Source organism: Molothrus aeneus, chromosome 1 (genome assembly GCF_037042795.1).
Source record: "Molothrus aeneus isolate 106 chromosome 1, BPBGC_Maene_1.0, whole genome shotgun sequence".
In the NCBI taxonomy this organism is placed as follows: Eukaryota; Metazoa; Chordata; class Aves; order Passeriformes; family Icteridae; genus Molothrus; species Molothrus aeneus.
The window spans coordinates 26087594-26104310 of NC_089646.1; the positions used below are offsets into that span (position 1 = coordinate 26087594).

General features: G+C 38.4%; 1 protein-coding gene across 1 annotated transcript; it reads left to right on the plus strand.

The window, feature by feature from the left end:
- The first annotated feature begins 2322 nt into the window (after positions 1-2322).
- On the plus strand, positions 2323-15465 carry MIOS (meiosis regulator for oocyte development). Its single transcript, XM_066553729.1, has 11 exons — positions 2323-2436; positions 3259-4625; positions 4823-4921; positions 5861-6118; positions 6978-7147; positions 9081-9146; positions 9767-9925; positions 10690-10842; positions 12003-12207; positions 13292-13421; positions 13667-15465. Exons 2-11 carry the CDS (start codon positions 3329-3331, stop codon positions 13761-13763), a joined length of 2634 nt encoding a protein of 877 aa, XP_066409826.1. The 5' UTR covers positions 2323-2436; positions 3259-3328; the 3' UTR covers positions 13764-15465.
- The last annotated feature ends 1252 nt before the right edge of the window (positions 15466-16717 follow it).

Here is a 16717-nt window from a genome sequence, read left to right on the forward strand (position 1 = left end):
ATTTACTTTGTACCTGTCATTGTACTGAGAGCAGCTACTGCTTAAAAACACCATCTTTCATTTTTAACCTCTCTGAATCTCTCTTGTGCCAAAGACACAGGAAACAGCTCTTCTGCAGCTTGTGCATTTATTAGCAGTTTATTCAGATCATCATTAGGACTCAAGAAATGAGCAGGATGTCAGATAGTCAAGCTGCTGATTCCGTAGGACCTGAAAACTTACCCTTAGAATCAAAGTTAGATGATGTGATTATTGCAAGTATTACCTACATTTATAAACTGAACTCCCATACTTTGCCATGGAAAAATGTTATGAATACATCATCTGAATTTCATCTTTGTTAGAAAAAGAACCACCAGTGATTCTTGGAAATCTTGGTGATTCTTAGAAACAGATGTGAAAAAGTCACTATGTTCCACTTCAACAGCTGCAGAGGAAATGGAATAATGAAAATGAAACAGATAAATATGAAAATCCAGTCTGCCAATTTTGCCTTTGACATATGATAGACTGCTTAATCTGAATTACTTTTGTATTTTCCCACATGGTTTGGTCTATTTTATTTATCAAAACTGGTGAACTCTTAAAAGATTTCTATTATTAAGGAAAAAACCAGCTTGTTTTATGAAGAAATGGAAGGAATATTGCAACAAAATCTAAAACAACTATTTGTTGCAGCACTAAATGACATTTGTATCTCAAATTAATGAACCCTGTGAAAAATTAATAAATAAATGTAGTTTGTTATGGAAATTCTCCACTATGCTTCGAGACAAGAAAAAAAGACAATAGATATAACACAAATGATGTCCAAAGCCACTCCATACACATTTTTAAAGTAAAGGCACTGAATATATGCAGATTATTGAAAAGATGGATGAACAATGACTTATCATACATTTTCTTAAAAACTTTTTGTTAAGTTATAAAAACATTGGAAAGGCCATTAAAAATTATATGCTATAATTAAAAAATTAATTAGGAAAATATTTAATAAAGAAGCCAAAGTATATTAATTTCCTTTCTTTTATAAAAAAGGAAGTAAGCAAACCAGCTAAAGTAAGGAGCTAATGTCCTGACTCTAACAGTGCTGAAGAAAACTTTAAAAATGTGATGTTTAAATATTTCCAGGCCAAATATCACTGTTTCTATACGAAGGAAGTTATTTGAGAGACCCTGAAATTAGTAGTACTTCAGTTTATAACTTTTATAACAGACAATTTTAAAGAGCATTGAAAACAAAAAGGAAAAAGGTAACAGCTCACATCTCCATGGCTTGCAGAAAAACAGGTTGTAAAATCCTAAGCATATAGAAGTGAGGAAATACGTTTTTGGTTTTTTTCCAGGTAACTTATATGTATGAAAACTTTATCATTGTGTTATCAAGTAATGGGAAAAGTTGCCCAGAGATGGTACGTAGTGCCCTACCCCTGTGCTTTGGATTTTTGCAGGTCCTCAGAAAGAGGGGACAGAGTGAGACTGGATATGTGGGAGAAACTTTGCTGTGAGGGTGGTGAGGCAGTGGCACAGGCTGCCCAGAGAAGCGGGGATGTCCCATCCTTGGAAGTGTTCAAGGCCAGGCTGGACAGGGCTCTGAGCAACGTGGTACACTAGGAGCTGTCCTTGGCAGGGGTGTTGGAATTGATACCTTAAATTTCAGCTTTTATATATTTCATGTATTTGTAATTCTGCAATTCTTTAGTGTATAACTCTAAACTCCATATAGAGTGCGAGCAATAAGAAACGTAAACAAAAGTGAGGGGGGTGAGCAAACTTAGGTAATGACTTCATTACCTGAAGCTGTAACTGGGAGATTAACCCCCAATATGCAAAGGGATCAAACTTACGAAAAATGAAAACCTGTGACCTGTGGTCCATTTTTGGGTGTAGCCCCTTGGGGAGTTTCGTCTGCCTTTAAAGTACCTGGAGACCCTTTAATAAATACAACCGCTTTTTATTCTCGTAATTTTGTCTGGTCTCTGTTTTTAGGTAATCTCAAAAGGCATCAGACTGAGATGCTCGTTGTGGGCACAGAATGCTTCAGGCTGGAAGGGGCCGCAGTGGGCGCTGTGGTCCAACCCCCCTGCTCCAGCAGGGCCACCCTGGAGCCCATTGCCAGGAATGCGTCTCGAGGGCTCCCGGCTCTCTTCAGCCCGGGGCCCTGCCCGCTCCCAGCCCGGCCCAGCCTAGCCCAGCCGAACCCGGTCGGCTCGGAGCCGCTGAGGGAGGGGGCGGACCGCGGCCGGAAGCGCGCACGCGGGCGGTGCTTCCGCTTCCCCGGCGCGCCGGAAGCGCCGCGGCCGCAGCCGGAAGCCCTGGTGCGCTTCCCGTTCCCCTGCGCGGGCGGCGGGGCCGCTGGCGGCGGCCGGGCTGGAGCCTCCCGCGGGCTGGAGAGCGCTGGAAGCGCCCGGGAACGGACGGACGGACGGACGGACGGTGGGTGGCAGGGTGGCGGTCTCCCGGCTCCCGTCCGCTCTTGCGGCCCCCGGGAACGGGCGGCGGGCGGAGGTGGGGGTGACCTGCAGGCACACAGGGACGGCCCAAGCGTGGTAAATAATGCTGTTTTTTCATACGTCCCGATCTTGCCTGTCTTTCCCACAGTAATAGCAGAGGCGTGTAGGATCTGTGCGGTCTGTTTGCATGTAGGCACGTGCGGTGCTAGTAGCTGCCGCAAGTGTAAAGGGAGTTTTGGCAGTAATGTGCCTTTTTGAATGTTGCTGGACCAGATACGAACAGGGTAGCATTGGGGCAGGTGGTGGGATTGGGAACTGTACAATAAGATGACAATTTGAATTTATGTTAAAGTCTTCCAAGACAGGAAGCCTTTCTAGCCTTTGGAGCAGGCTTTAGATAAAACTGCCAGACTCTAATTTTTGTGACTTAGCGCTTTTTAATTAGGCAGGGACATTCTCTCCTAGATGTTTGAGGGCGTGGCTCTTTCCCAGCGGCACACCCACGTATCCTGCCACAGCGCATCTCGGGTAATGTCTTCTTGCTTAATACTGGTGTGGAGTTGGTAAACACAGCAAATCCCATTGTCATCAGTTTGTAGGTGGCTGTGTTGGTTCTGCCTTGGTACATACATACCAGCAAAAACAACAAGTGTTGTGAGGAGAATACTTAATGATTTGGCCTGAAATATGTCATGAGATAAACTCTTGGGCTAAAAATAATTTGGTTTTGTTTGTTTAATGATGATTTCAGATCATCAAAGGACTTGGGTTTTGATAACATTCTTACAAATTATTTTCTCAACAGTTTCCGTATGCATGGATATCACCTGAATCTTCTTAGCAGACCTTAAATTGTGTGTCAGCTTACTTTAGCCATGAGTGGCTCCAAACCTGATATCCTGTGGGCCCCACACCATGTTGACAGATTTGTTGTGTGTGATTCAGAGCTGAGCCTTTATCACATTGACTCTGCTGTAAGCTCAGAGCTCAAGGCAGGGTCCTTGCGCTTGTCGGAGGAAACTACGGCTACGCTGCTGTCAATAAACTCAGATACACCCTACATGAAATGTGTGGCTTGGTATCCCAAGTATGATCCTGAGTGTCTCCTCGCCGTTGGACAGGCCAATGGCCGAGTGGTACTTACCAGCCTCGGGCAAGATCACAACTCAAAATCCAAAGATTTGATAGGCAAAGAGTTTGTTCCCAAGCACGCTCGGCAGTGCAATACCCTGGCCTGGAACCCCCTGGACAGCAACTGGCTTGCTGCTGGGCTGGATAAACATCGGGCTGACTTTTCCGTACTGATCTGGGATATCAGCAGCAAATACGCCCCAGAGACTGCCGTTGCTGCAGAGAAAGTGAGGCTTTCGGCAGGAGATGCGGAGGCAGGCCTGGTAGTTACAAAACCACTGTATGAATTAGGGCAGAATGATGCTTGTCTCTCTCTCTGTTGGCTTCCACGGGATCAGAAACTGCTGTTAGCTGGAATGCATCGAAATCTGGCTATCTTTGATCTTAGGAACACAAGCCAAAAAATATTTGTAAACACCAAGGCTGTCCAAGGAGTGACTGTTGATCCCTATTTCCATGATCGTGTTGCTTCCTTCTATGAAGGTCAGGTTGCCATATGGGATTTAAGAAAGTTTGAAAAGCCTGTTTTGACCCTGACAGAGCAACCAAAACCCTTAACAAAAGTTGCATGGTGTCCAACAAGGACTGGACTGTTAGCTACTTTGACAAGGGATAGTAACATCATTAGACTGTATGACATGCAGCATACTCCCACCCCTATTGGAGATGAAACTGAGCCGACAATAATTGAGAGAAGTGTCCAGCCATGTGAAAATTACATTGCTTCATTTGCCTGGCATCCCACAAGTCAGAACCGAATGGTAGTAGTGACTCCCAACAGGACTATGTCCGACTTCACCGTTTTTGAAAGAATTTCTCTTGCATGGAGCCCAGTGACATCCTTAATGTGGGCTTGTGGGCGACATTTGTATGAGTGTACAGAAGAGGGAAAGGCCAGCTCCTTGGAAAAAGACATAGCAACCAAAATGCGCCTCAGAGCTCTCTCAAGGTATGGTCTTGACACTGAACAAGTTTGGAGAAATCACCTCCTAGCTGGAAATGAAGATCCTCAGCTGAAGTCTCTTTGGTACACTCTGCATTATATCCTTTATTTTATTGTAGTCTTTGTCCTAAGGAAGTAACATATCTTTATTTGTAAACCACTTACATAAAATGCATTAAAATCTTTAAGTACAATGCAACATCCTATAAATACTTTGTATATGTTAACAGGATGTGACTTAAAATTTTTAAAAACATTTTTTGTGAAAAATTAAGCTTCCTATATATGAAAATACTTATGAAGCAGTATACTGAAGATATGGATCAAAAACTTACAGGAAACAAAGGTCCCTTAGTTTACACTGGCATTAAATCAATTGTGAAGTCATCTTTGGGTAAGAATGTTCTAACTTTGCTAAGTATTGTTGTAGTATGTTTGCAGAATGATGCACTCATGAGTTTGTCTTTGGCAATTGTTCAAAGAGACTGTTCAAAAATATAAAAACAAAGTATTTCTGTTTGTGTTTGAATAATGTAAGTTAACAGTAATTTCCAGAGTTTTCAGTGTTCCTGGAAAGTCAGTAATTGTAGAAGCATAGTATCCTCAGAAGTAAATCTTTGAACTGTTTCAAAGATTTGAGTTTTGACTATGGCACTAAGAATTCTTGCTCCCTGCATATTAAACTTTTTGCATACTATTATATTCCCTGCAGTATATTTTTCAAAGCTCCACATCAGGATGTGGTTCTAGAAAGGTGACTTTGCTGTTGTCACTGCTGTTGTATTAAGTACATTTGTATGACTATGTTTAAATAAGCTGACCTATTCTGAAGTGGTGATCAACCCTGGGTCATCACATTCTGCCTCTCATGCTGGCTGAAATCTTTCATAGTATAATTCAATATTTGAATACTTCTTTCTCTCTTCAATATATGTCTTATTAATAACTATGCTTCTTGGAGCAGAAAATGAGTCTTCAGTGGTGGGAAAGCTTCTGACACATTGATGCTGGCTGAGAGCTGGTAGAGCAGGTGCTTGATGGTGTATTATGGATTTTCAGTTTGAACATACTGAGAGCTCCTGTCAAATGTAACAAATGGTAGAAGAAAGAAAAAAGACTGAGAAATATGTGTCAAGCTTAGGTGCATAATTTTTAGTAGATCAAAATAATTTTGTGCATGCTGCTCCTTGCATGGAGTTGTAAGCAATTTTAAAGTACTAAAATGCAATACTCAGCTTTTGTACCCTGCTTTATGATTGAAATCAAACCCTTGTGTTGTGATTGCAATTGAAACTGTCATTTAAGCATAATTTAACTTATTTCCCATTTCTAGGAACAACAGAGAACCTCAGGCACAGCAGGAGTGGATCTGATAGACAGGCAGATATTATTCAGTATCTGAGTGAGGAGAGATCTTTGGCTCTGCAGCTCTGTGGGTGGATAAAGAAGGGAACAGACTTAGATGTGGAGCCTTTCCTAAATTCATTGGAACAGGAGGGAGACTGGGAGCGAGCTGCTGCTGTAGCACTTTTCAACTTGGACATACGGCGAGCAATACAAATTCTGAATAAAGGGGCTTCCTCAGGAAAAGGTGTGTATTGTGTTTAGCTTTTTATTTTGGCACTATATCACATTGGTAGATTTTTTTCTGTTAACAGAATTATGGAAGTTAGTATGGAAGAGATGCCTGTTGTGTTGTAAAATTGTAAAATTACTTGAAACACTTGTATTGGAGCTTGACAAATCCTGGTATTTCACTTATCAGACTACCATATGCCATACTGTCTATTTAAAATAGATCACATGTTTCAGAATTTCCTTCCTCATAAAAGCTCCAGAAAGGCTTATGTTTAGAACTAGTGGAATTCTTTTTGCTTTAAGGGAACTGCTGGAGGAGAGTGTCTGTCTGTGCTTTCCACAGGGAGGGTTCAGAATGGAGACGTGCTGTTTTCAAATTCAAGAATAAAATTGAACTTTCTGACAGAATGAATGTTTAGATTTAATAGTTTTCATGTTTTTAGGAAACTTCTTACCTTGAAACTTTTGTATAAAATTGTCATCCTCCAGCTAGGTCTGTTAAACAATGGCTGGGTATACAATCTTGCCTTTTCACTTCTTATGGATATGAATTATGATAATGACAATCTTTTGTGATAGTTATTTCAAAATACCACAAGTAGTGTGATGCTGTCTAAAGAGGCTGTCATGCATGTAGATGCTAACTTACCTGAACAAAGGCATTTAAAGCAGAAGCTACTATACATGGTAGTAGCATGGTAGTAGCATGGTAGTAGCATGCACATTAATTTAGGTAGTGTTAATTCTACTGCATTTTATGTTGCATTCTGAAAAAACATTGTGTTTCAAATGAATGTTTTCATTTACAGTTTTAACTGGAGCTTTTTTAAGTTCTTAACTTGAATATTATTCTTTCACTTTTCATAAATCAGGTGATCTGAACCTTAATGTCGTAGCAATGGCTCTATCAGGCTACACAGATGAGAAGAACTCACTTTGGAGAGAAATGTGCAGTACTCTGAGACTGCAGTTGAACAATCCCTACTTGTGTGCTATGTTTGCTTTCCTGACTAGTGAGTCTGGTTCATATGATGGTGTTTTGGTGAGTAAATTTCTGTGTTAGGTTAAAATTTCTTTATGCAATAGGAGCCTATAGATACATGCACTTATGTAGGGGGAGTCCTATATACTCCAAGAATTAATCAAATTTAAACCTATTCTTTTATCCTGGTGCTGGCAAATAGCATATCTGTCTGCAGAAGAGACATCTCATGTTAGTGAATAAGCCATGCATGAATGGCCAAAATATAGATTAGAGTTAACATGTCACTATAGGACACGAAAGAACACAAGCTCACACTGCTGTTTTCAAGGTGAAGAAAAAGGGAAGTTTATTTTCTGACTCCAACATTTATAGTTTCTAAGAGTGACAGTGGATTGGAGGGTGACAGTGTCACCTCTCCAATGACACTGGACAAACCAACAGTCTATCAACTTTCTCTTCCTCCATAAAGGAATGCAAAACAATGAGTTATTTACAGAAAGTGTGTGAGAAAGTTCACTACAAGAATGTCAACATCAGAAGGCTTAGAAAATCTTAAAAAACTAGGGGGACATTAACACATTTTTAGAGGAATTTTATTTTTAGCATGGAGTTATGAAACCTCTAGAAATCTATTATCCAAGTAATGTAAGCACTGGGAAGCAACAGAAGAGAGATTAATAGTGGAATTGCAAAAAGCAGACTAAATGCAGGGGAGTTTGCAGAACTTTCATAAAGCTACATTTGCAATGAAGTGTATTTTATTTTCCCTTGCTTACTTGTTAAAATAATTTCACTTTGTTGAAACAGTAAATAGAGTAGTTCCAGGGCTTCTGAAAGTGATACAGACATGCCATTTAAAGGGCAAACTAAATCTTTAATCATGAGATACTTTGAGCCTTTGGAGGAGTTAATGTATTTGATTCCTGGTTAGAGAACAGTAGAAATACCTGCTTCAGTAGGAATTATTTAGCCTAGGAGAGAACTGCTGTGGTGCAGCAGAGTAATTGGCCCAAAGCTGTTGAAAGTCAAGTTGTCATAATTTGATGCTCTTAGGGTAATGAAAAATAAAAATGGCTAGAATCCCAGAGAAGAGAAACCTGAATCTTTTTTTTTTCTTTCTTTCTGTCTGTCTTTGAGAGAGAGTATTGTTCTCTGGATGTTGGGTAGTACTTTTGTAGATTTTTTTTATTGATGAACTGGCAACTCACACATGATAAGGTGCTGTTTGTTTGGGTTTAATTTTAATTTTTCCTTCAGTGAGACCTGTTGATGTCTGCATGAAAGATTTTGCCAAGCACATCTTGTTTTGGCAGTGTCAGTCACAATTTCTAATCTGAGAATATCAGAGGGAAAAACATGGTCATAGATAAGTGTGAGAATTGATATAGAGATGTATTTTTTTTCTGCCATGTCACATCTAGTAAAATGAATAAAAAGCAGAAAGTAAATACTCATACACTGCTGTACCTCAAGTGTTAATACACTTCTGAGAAATGAATTCTGGATGTTTAGTTTTTGTTTGCTTAGGGTGTTCTGTTTGCTTTGTTAACTTTTGTTTGCAATTTAAGGAAGGAATGAGTGGTTAGGCTAGTTATTATGTAAATACAGTAAGCAGAACTTGGTTTGTTTTTCTTCTGCCTGTGACTTGGTGGGACATCTGGCTATACATGCTGGAAGCACTAAGTCCTCTACAGGACTTGCAAAGTTTATTTTTGTAGAGTTTCATAAACCGCGTAGGATGTGTTGTACCAGACTTTCTGGGTAGATTGTTCCCATACCCACAGTCTTCCTCTGATAGCTGTATCTGAGGACAAACAAGTAAGCTGATATTTAGAGTTAGCCTTCTCCAGATGTCACATTTTCTCTGTACACAATCAATTTCATTGTATTAGTTAGTTAGACAGTAGTGCAAGTGTTCTGGTTTTTACAATGTGTTGGAAAAATAGAAACATGTATCTGATGTTACTAATTCCCATTTTTCTCTCTGAAGTATGAAAATAACGTAGCTGTACGAGACAGAGTGGCATTTGCTTGCAAGTTCCTCAATGATGCTCAGGTAAGTTTGTGGTTGCACATTCAAGCAAACTTTTAAACTGGGCTTTATTCAGTGGCAGAAGAAACTCTGGGGTAGAGGGGTGACCAGTGGAAATAATGAGTCATGAGTGATTTGTTTTTTCTTAACACAGTGGTATATAAGGTATGGTATCATCTGGTTTTTAGTTTGTACTTCCAGGTTAATTTTAGATTCGGTTTTTGGTTGGTTGATTTGGAGGCTTCACTGGTTTTGTGGTTTTGGAGGTTTTTGTGAGTATTCATTACCTGGTAGTTCAGATGCAGTTTCATTAACTGTACACATGTTTTACTGGAGAGTATTTCTATTTCTTCAGTATTTATTTCCAGGTGTTAATGTTCTCTCAAATTATGGTTTGGTTTTGAAGCAGAAATTTTCTATTTGAAATTCACCAAAGTATTCTAAGAATACATAACCTCTCTCCTTGCATTTTTTATCAGGAAGCCTAAAGTTTGTTTATAAACACTTGATTTCATGCAGTTTCATATGATATAGTAATTTAACTTTTTCTGTGTAACATCCAGCAAGCAATGCATTCTGTTAGGTGCAAATGCTGCTTTTACATGTATTTATATATTTCTTCATATATATATATATTTTTATAGCTCAACAGGTTTATTGAAAAGCTGACAAATGAAATGAAAGAGGCTGGAAATTTGGAGGGAATACTGTTAACAGGGCTGACAAAAGATGGAGTTGACTTGATGGAAAGTTATGTTGACAGAACTGGAGATGTCCAGACAGCAAGCTATTGCATGCTACAGGTTAGTGTTTCACTCCAAAATAAATTTTATGGAGGAAAACTATGCATAGTTTCCTTATCAGGGTAATGTAGAATCTTGTGAACTAAAAAGTATTTTCTGTATTAAATTGGGACAATTGGGTGTTTGGTTATTTTTGTAGAGTCATCTGAAAAACTCAGTGTTAACTGGTAAGTATGTGTCTTCTCACTCTCTGGTTGAGGTAGGTTGAGGAGATAGTAGAGGAAAGAGGCAAAAGAAAATCATAATCCTTTTCACAGCTGAACTGGAAATACCCATTTATCTGCTTATTGCTGATGTGTTTCTTGACATTTTCAGGAATTTTTTATTTTTTTTGCTTTCAGGATTTTGATAGGGAAGAAAAATGAGATTTTTTGTTTGCTTGTGGGCTTTGAGCTTGTTTTTTTTTAAATAATGGATTTACCTTGGCCCTTAAACTGTAGCAGCTATTGCCAGCAGTGTATTTAATAGCATATGCAGTCATGACAGATTGTGAAGCTTGACAGAACTTTCAAATCCTTCATCTCATAGACATGAGTTCTTAGGAGGACGTGACAGCACAAGTATTTTCAACCAGACAGAAACTGAAGAAGACCTTTATAAAACTCACATTACAATTTTACTGAAAATTCATCTTTTTTTGAGATAAATGGCATTGTATTATTTCTTATATCTTGTAGTACAGTTTGTAAAGGCTTTTGAAAATGTGAGTAATATGTATTGTGTGTCTTTAATGTATGTCTGACATTTTTTCTTGCCTACTTTAGGGTTCTCCATCAGATGTACTTAAGGATGAAAGGGTTCAGTACTGGATTGAGAACTACAGGAATCTTTTAGATGCCTGGAGGTTTTGGCATAAACGTGCAGAATTTGATATTCATAGGAGTAAGCTGGATCCCAGCTCAAAGCCTTTAGCCCAGGTAAATATAAATCCTATAAGAAATATAACCAGTCCAGAAGGGAACGTGGCATGGTACTTCTTTAAAAAAAACCTGCTACTTTTCATGAGGACTTATGTACAAAAGAAAGACTTCAGCTTAGCCTGCCCTAAAAAAAATAGGGGTCACTTTTTTTTTAAAGAACAGGTCTTTCAGAAACTGTAACCTATCAACCCTTTTCTTCTGATAAAACTGGAAACTCATGTGATTTTTTTCTCTCACATGCTGAAAAATGAAATCAGTGATGTATCACCCAGCTGAATTCAGTGTCAGGGTGAGACTGATGCTGAAACCATGGGACTAATTCAAATTGCTTTTGTTTTAATTGAAAAAAACTTCAAAGCTGTTTTGAAGCCCTTGAACCTGAAACTAAAGTGAGCAGCAGCAACTTTCATTATCAGTTCTGAATGTACACTGACCTAAAAACTAACACCCTGCCCAAGTGCTATCTTCTTAACATCTGGTGGCAGTTTCAGCCAGCATGGTCTTACCATAGCACCTTTTACTCTATCATGTCTGCTAAGTGTGTTTCATTATGTGCTTTAGGGCCTGAGAGTTTCTGAGGAAAGCTGGTTTTGAATTAATTTATCAGTCATAGCTGTTTAAGCAGAGTTCCAAGTGGGAAGGAGTTGAGTTTACTGCTCCTTCCTTATGTTGTTTAAGATAAATAGCCCTAAAAAATTTGAAATATGTGCTCCTTGGTATCAAGTCGCAACCTGTGACACAAGGCATGTAGATAAATAATATTAGGTAATCCTTATTTTGGGGATTGTAGTGTGAGTCATCTGACTAAAAGGAGGGAGAGACCAAACTTTATATAGTCAGTAGAATAAACCGAATTTCTTCAATTACTGAAGATACAGCTTTTATTATCCTAAATAATATCTTTCAAAGTTTTAGCAATTGTGCATGTTTTTATGTGCTTTTGAAGCTAGTGAGCATCATTAAGATCTACTCCTCAGGGCTGTGTGCCTCATCTATAAGCCAAGATGTTAAGAACTCCTTCACAAGTAGGCTTGGCTTTCCAGAGCACTCTCTAGAATGTCTGGTAAATAAATGTTACTTACCTTGAATGGATTCACTCACAGGTATAGCAAAAGTGGAACCAAACAAAAAAATTAATGGGCATCTGTTCTTTTTAGGTGTTTGTGAGTTGCAATTTCTGTGGGAAATCAATCTCTTACAGCTGCTCAGCTATTCCTCATCAGGGGCGAGGTTTTAGCCAATATGGAGTCAGCGGTTCACCCACCAAGTCCAAAGTTACGAGCTGTCCTGGTTGCCGTAAGCCCCTTCCCCGCTGTGCACTTTGCCTGATAAATATGGGAACACCAGTTTCCAGCTGTCCAGGTATGACACAGTGGGTTTTAGTTATTCAGCTGCAGTACTAGTTGGAGGCCAAATTAGCAGTTCCTATTGAAAGATCTTCTGTTGCACTTCTTTTTTCTATTTGTGCTTATACTGTAAATACTCATACTCGTCATTTTGAAGGGAGAAGGACCATAATTGAGAACTTGTTTACATCCCATCTAATTTTGGGATGATACCTTTGTTTCAATTCTTAATGGTCAGACAGTATGCATAGTTACTTGATTCTCACAGTTTCCATGAGATTGTCAGTCAAATTCCACGGTTAGACAGATGTAAAGATCCGAGTATTGTAAGGATCAGTATTGTGAGCTTTACCACTGAAAGAAATGGGGAGTGTGTTTTCTTGAGACCAATTTTAGGCATGCTACACAAATCATTGAATGTAAATGAATTAATTTTTAAATGGAAGGGGAAGAGAGGTGTGGTATACTTTCTGTTACTAAGTATGAAAGAAAGCATGGGTCATACTGTCAGAGCTAAGAGGTATTATGACTGGAATTGTTTGGTTGTAAATGCCTTTGGTTTGGCATTATATAATGTCTAAATGAAAAGGATTTTGACCATATTTTTAAGTCAGTCTTATTACAGAGCCATGAGCAGCTGTACAGTTGTCGTTTTTATTTACCTCTTCTCATTCTTTCATTGATCTTTGTTATGACTTCTACATTGAACTTTTTCCAATTCATAACTTAGATTTTGTTGATTTTTTTTCTAAAGCAGAAGATTTCATGTGCAGCAGAACAGGCCCATAATTCAATGGATTATAAATCAATCAATAAGGCATAAATCACCATTGAATGAGATTCTATCTGTAAAACTTGTTTAATAGGCTAGTTTAGCATATCTAAAAGAGAAGACAAGCAACAGTTTAGCAGTCTAATTATTTTTTGGCATTCTTCCAGCTCTTAATATTTTTACTGACTTCTATTTTAAAATCACATAATGTTTTTCACATAATGTTCCTTATTTCAAAATAATTTTAATGGTGTTTCTGGGACTGAAATGTAAATGAAGTGTAATGATTTACAGCCATATTTGTGGGGGTGGGTTTGCCTCTGGACAGGAGGATCCAAGTCAGATGAAAAAGTGGATCTTAGCAAAGACAAGAAGTTAGCCCAGTTCAACAACTGGTTTACTTGGTGTCATAACTGTAGGCATGGTGGACATGCTGGACATATGCTGAGCTGGTTCAGGTAAGTTGATATTAAAATTTTGTTATTTCACATGTGTGTTCTGCACTGAGTAGAACACGTCTCCTTCCCTGTATCTATCTTTATAAAGTTTAAATAATAAAACTGAACTATGATACTGAGTTTTTCTGAGAAGCTATACCTCTGCACATAGTTAAATGTATAATTGCATTATAATTACAATTTTACAATTATAAATGTAAAAATTATTTTAGCTGTTTTTTCTTTTTTTGACTGTTGCTATTTAGGGACCATACTGAGTGCCCAGTTTCTGCCTGCTCTTGTAAGTGTATGCAGCTGGATACAACAGGGAATCTCGTTCCAGCAGAGACTGTCCAGGCATAAATACTGTTAGAAAATGTGTGGCTCTCTAATGGATGTTCATCACAGTCCAAGCAGATATTTTAGACAAAGGTAATTTGTGACTTACTGTGAAAAAATAAATTGCTATCAAACTAGTAAAAAAACGATGTGTGTATGACTGTGCTTGGTAGAAACAGGTATTCCTGAAGTGAGCCTATAGGTACAGTGCATGGCCCTTATTCAGAGGACTGAAGAAAAGTGCTCCTGGAATTGTGGACTCTGTGAATTTGCTAAAATGCAAAGAAGACCTTTATTTAAAAAGTTTTCAGGATAATGCTGATTGGTCCCAAAGCTGAGTTTATATGCTGTGAAAGCAGACCTTCAAAATAAACACTTGAAAAGAAGATGGCAAAGTAATGCTGTGGATTCCTCTGTTCATTGTTTGATCACTGTCTTGTATGCAAATGTTTGTTTGTTTCCTTGTAAGTTTATTCAAAATGCCACTGCTAACTGCCTTCTAAACATTTTTATTTTAAAGAAAAATCCTTTTCTTTTTGTTCCCGGGTTTTGTTGATAGTAAAGCAATGTCTTTACAATTCAAGTTCTTACTTAACTAGGCTACATATCTAGCTGATGCAGATTTTAATGCTTAAGAATTTGGGGGTTTTCTCTCCTAGTGATGACTGTATCATAGAGAAGAGATCCCTGTGAAGTCATGTGACTGTTTCAGTGCAGAGTGCAGGTAAACTATAGGAGGTTGTATCTGATAAATTTTTTACTTAGTACTGTGAAGATCTGAAATCTCAAGGACTGGAGACTTGTAAATATGTAAGTTTTAAACTACGTGCAGTTTTGACTACAAAAATATTTGAAGACTTTGAGATAATCAGCATTTCCCTGTACTTCTGAAATATATTGGGAATTGTGGAACCAACCTGTATAAATCCTGCTTCTGGTCACTCGTGGACACCCATCTGCTCCCAGTTTTGAATAATTGATCAGAGTACTTCTAGATGTGTTACCAGCTGGAATTAAGATTATTTATTAACTTGAGAGAACATCAATGATATTTTGCTAATACTGTGCTAGGAGCTAATTGGTATTGTTGTCCCTGACTTTGTAGGCAACATTCACACAAATTAGGGAAAAAAAACAAACCTGTTTTAAGGTATGTGATAATAACATCAGTTTACTTGGTGTGTGTTTATTTACAGTATATGAGTTACTCAACACTTGTGTGCTATGAAATACGAAATGGAATGCTAGCAATAAACTGGTACTGTTTGCCAGGACTGTGAAAATTGGTGTTTGAAGAGAATATATTGTAATATACCACTAGTTCTGTGTGCTCTAGTGTAGTTTCAAGAAGATAAAATGTGGAAATGTACAAGATGTACATGTACTGTGGATGTACAAGATTACATTCAGGACTTTGGGTTTTATTTTCTGGGTTAGCATTAATGTTGTAACACATCTGCTGCATTTATTTTGATCTAAAATTGGCAAAGATAATTTTTTAAGTTAAAAATCTAAGAGGTACTTGATATTTCTAGGCATGGGAGAGCAGTTCCTTTTTTTTTCTTTTTAGAATATTTATTTCTCATTCCACTATTTTTGCACACTTCACATTGCTGTTGAAGAGCTTTTCAAAATGTTCTCCATTTATAAATGTAAACTGGGGCTTACTGTATGATATCCTATTTATATAAATACAGGCAATAAAGGTTTTGGTTTATGTAAATGAGGATTGGTAAGTGTCAAGAGTTTGTTTTTTATTCTTGTGTAGTAACATTTAGTAAATTTCTCTGGTAATGTCCATGTTGAGGTGAATGCAACTACCAACATACAGTGTCTCATTTTCTCATGTAAAGAAAATTAATCTATAACATTTTCACCTCAATTATAACTGTATGTGTGTCAAATTCTATCACTAAGTTAAATTACATGCTCAGTCTAATACTCATATCTTTGCAGTGTTTTGGATTATGAATGTGTATATTCTGGCACTATGGGTTTTGGTTGTTGCAGTTAATAATCAGGCTTTCAGGTCAATAGTTACACGATTTGCAAAATTACAAAGCTAAAGTTCTATGTTTATTAATTACCAGATTTTTTTCCTTGTTTTGTCTTTAAATTAATAGATCTGTCACTTTTGGGGTGATTTCTTGTTTTCTAACAAAAGTATAGCTACGCCCATTTTATTAGCTGCAGTTATTTTTTTGTTTACTGTTGCCTGGTAAATCTCAGCTCAACTCTGCTGAAGGTGTCCTTGCATGCAAAAATGTTGTGATCCTGTGGCTCGTGCTGATTACATTCCATTGTAGTAATTTTGATAGATATTCCAGCCTTGCAGCCCTTCCTTGATTAAGCACAAGCACTTTATCATCACACAGGCTCCTTGCTCATGAGCATTACGGGAACTGTGCATACGTCCATGCCCAAGCCAGGACAGCAGAGCAGGCAAGCAGGGTCAGCCAAGAGCCCAGCAAAAAGGTACCAAGTCTCAGAAGTCAGTCATGAATGTAGTGGGAGTAGTCCTGTTCCAAATGGCATGAACTTCTAGAAGTCTGCTCCAGTTACAGCATTCACTTCCTATGCCCCTTTTCCTCTGCCAGGTTCCCACCATGCACCAGCCTCTTGTCCTCCCAAAGAAGCCACCAGCTCCTCTTCATGCCTTCCATTGCTGCTCCATTACTGGCTTTGGTGACATCCCTGTCTGGTGTTTCTGATTCAGTTGCCCTGGTGCCTCCCCTTTGGTCAGTGTCCCAGGAAGCCCCTACTTCCCATTTTATTATCTATGAGGGCTGGCAGTTTCTCACCTTTCATTGTGTGTGGTGTCTGGGGCCCTGCTAACCATCAGGCCAAGCTGGCATGGTTGTGTCTTTCCCTTGGTATTTAAAGCAGCTGGCAGTTTTCAACATGGCAATGTAGGAAATTATGCTGATAAATGCATACATGACCTGAGCACTACTCTAGTACCAGGAATGTTTTACAGC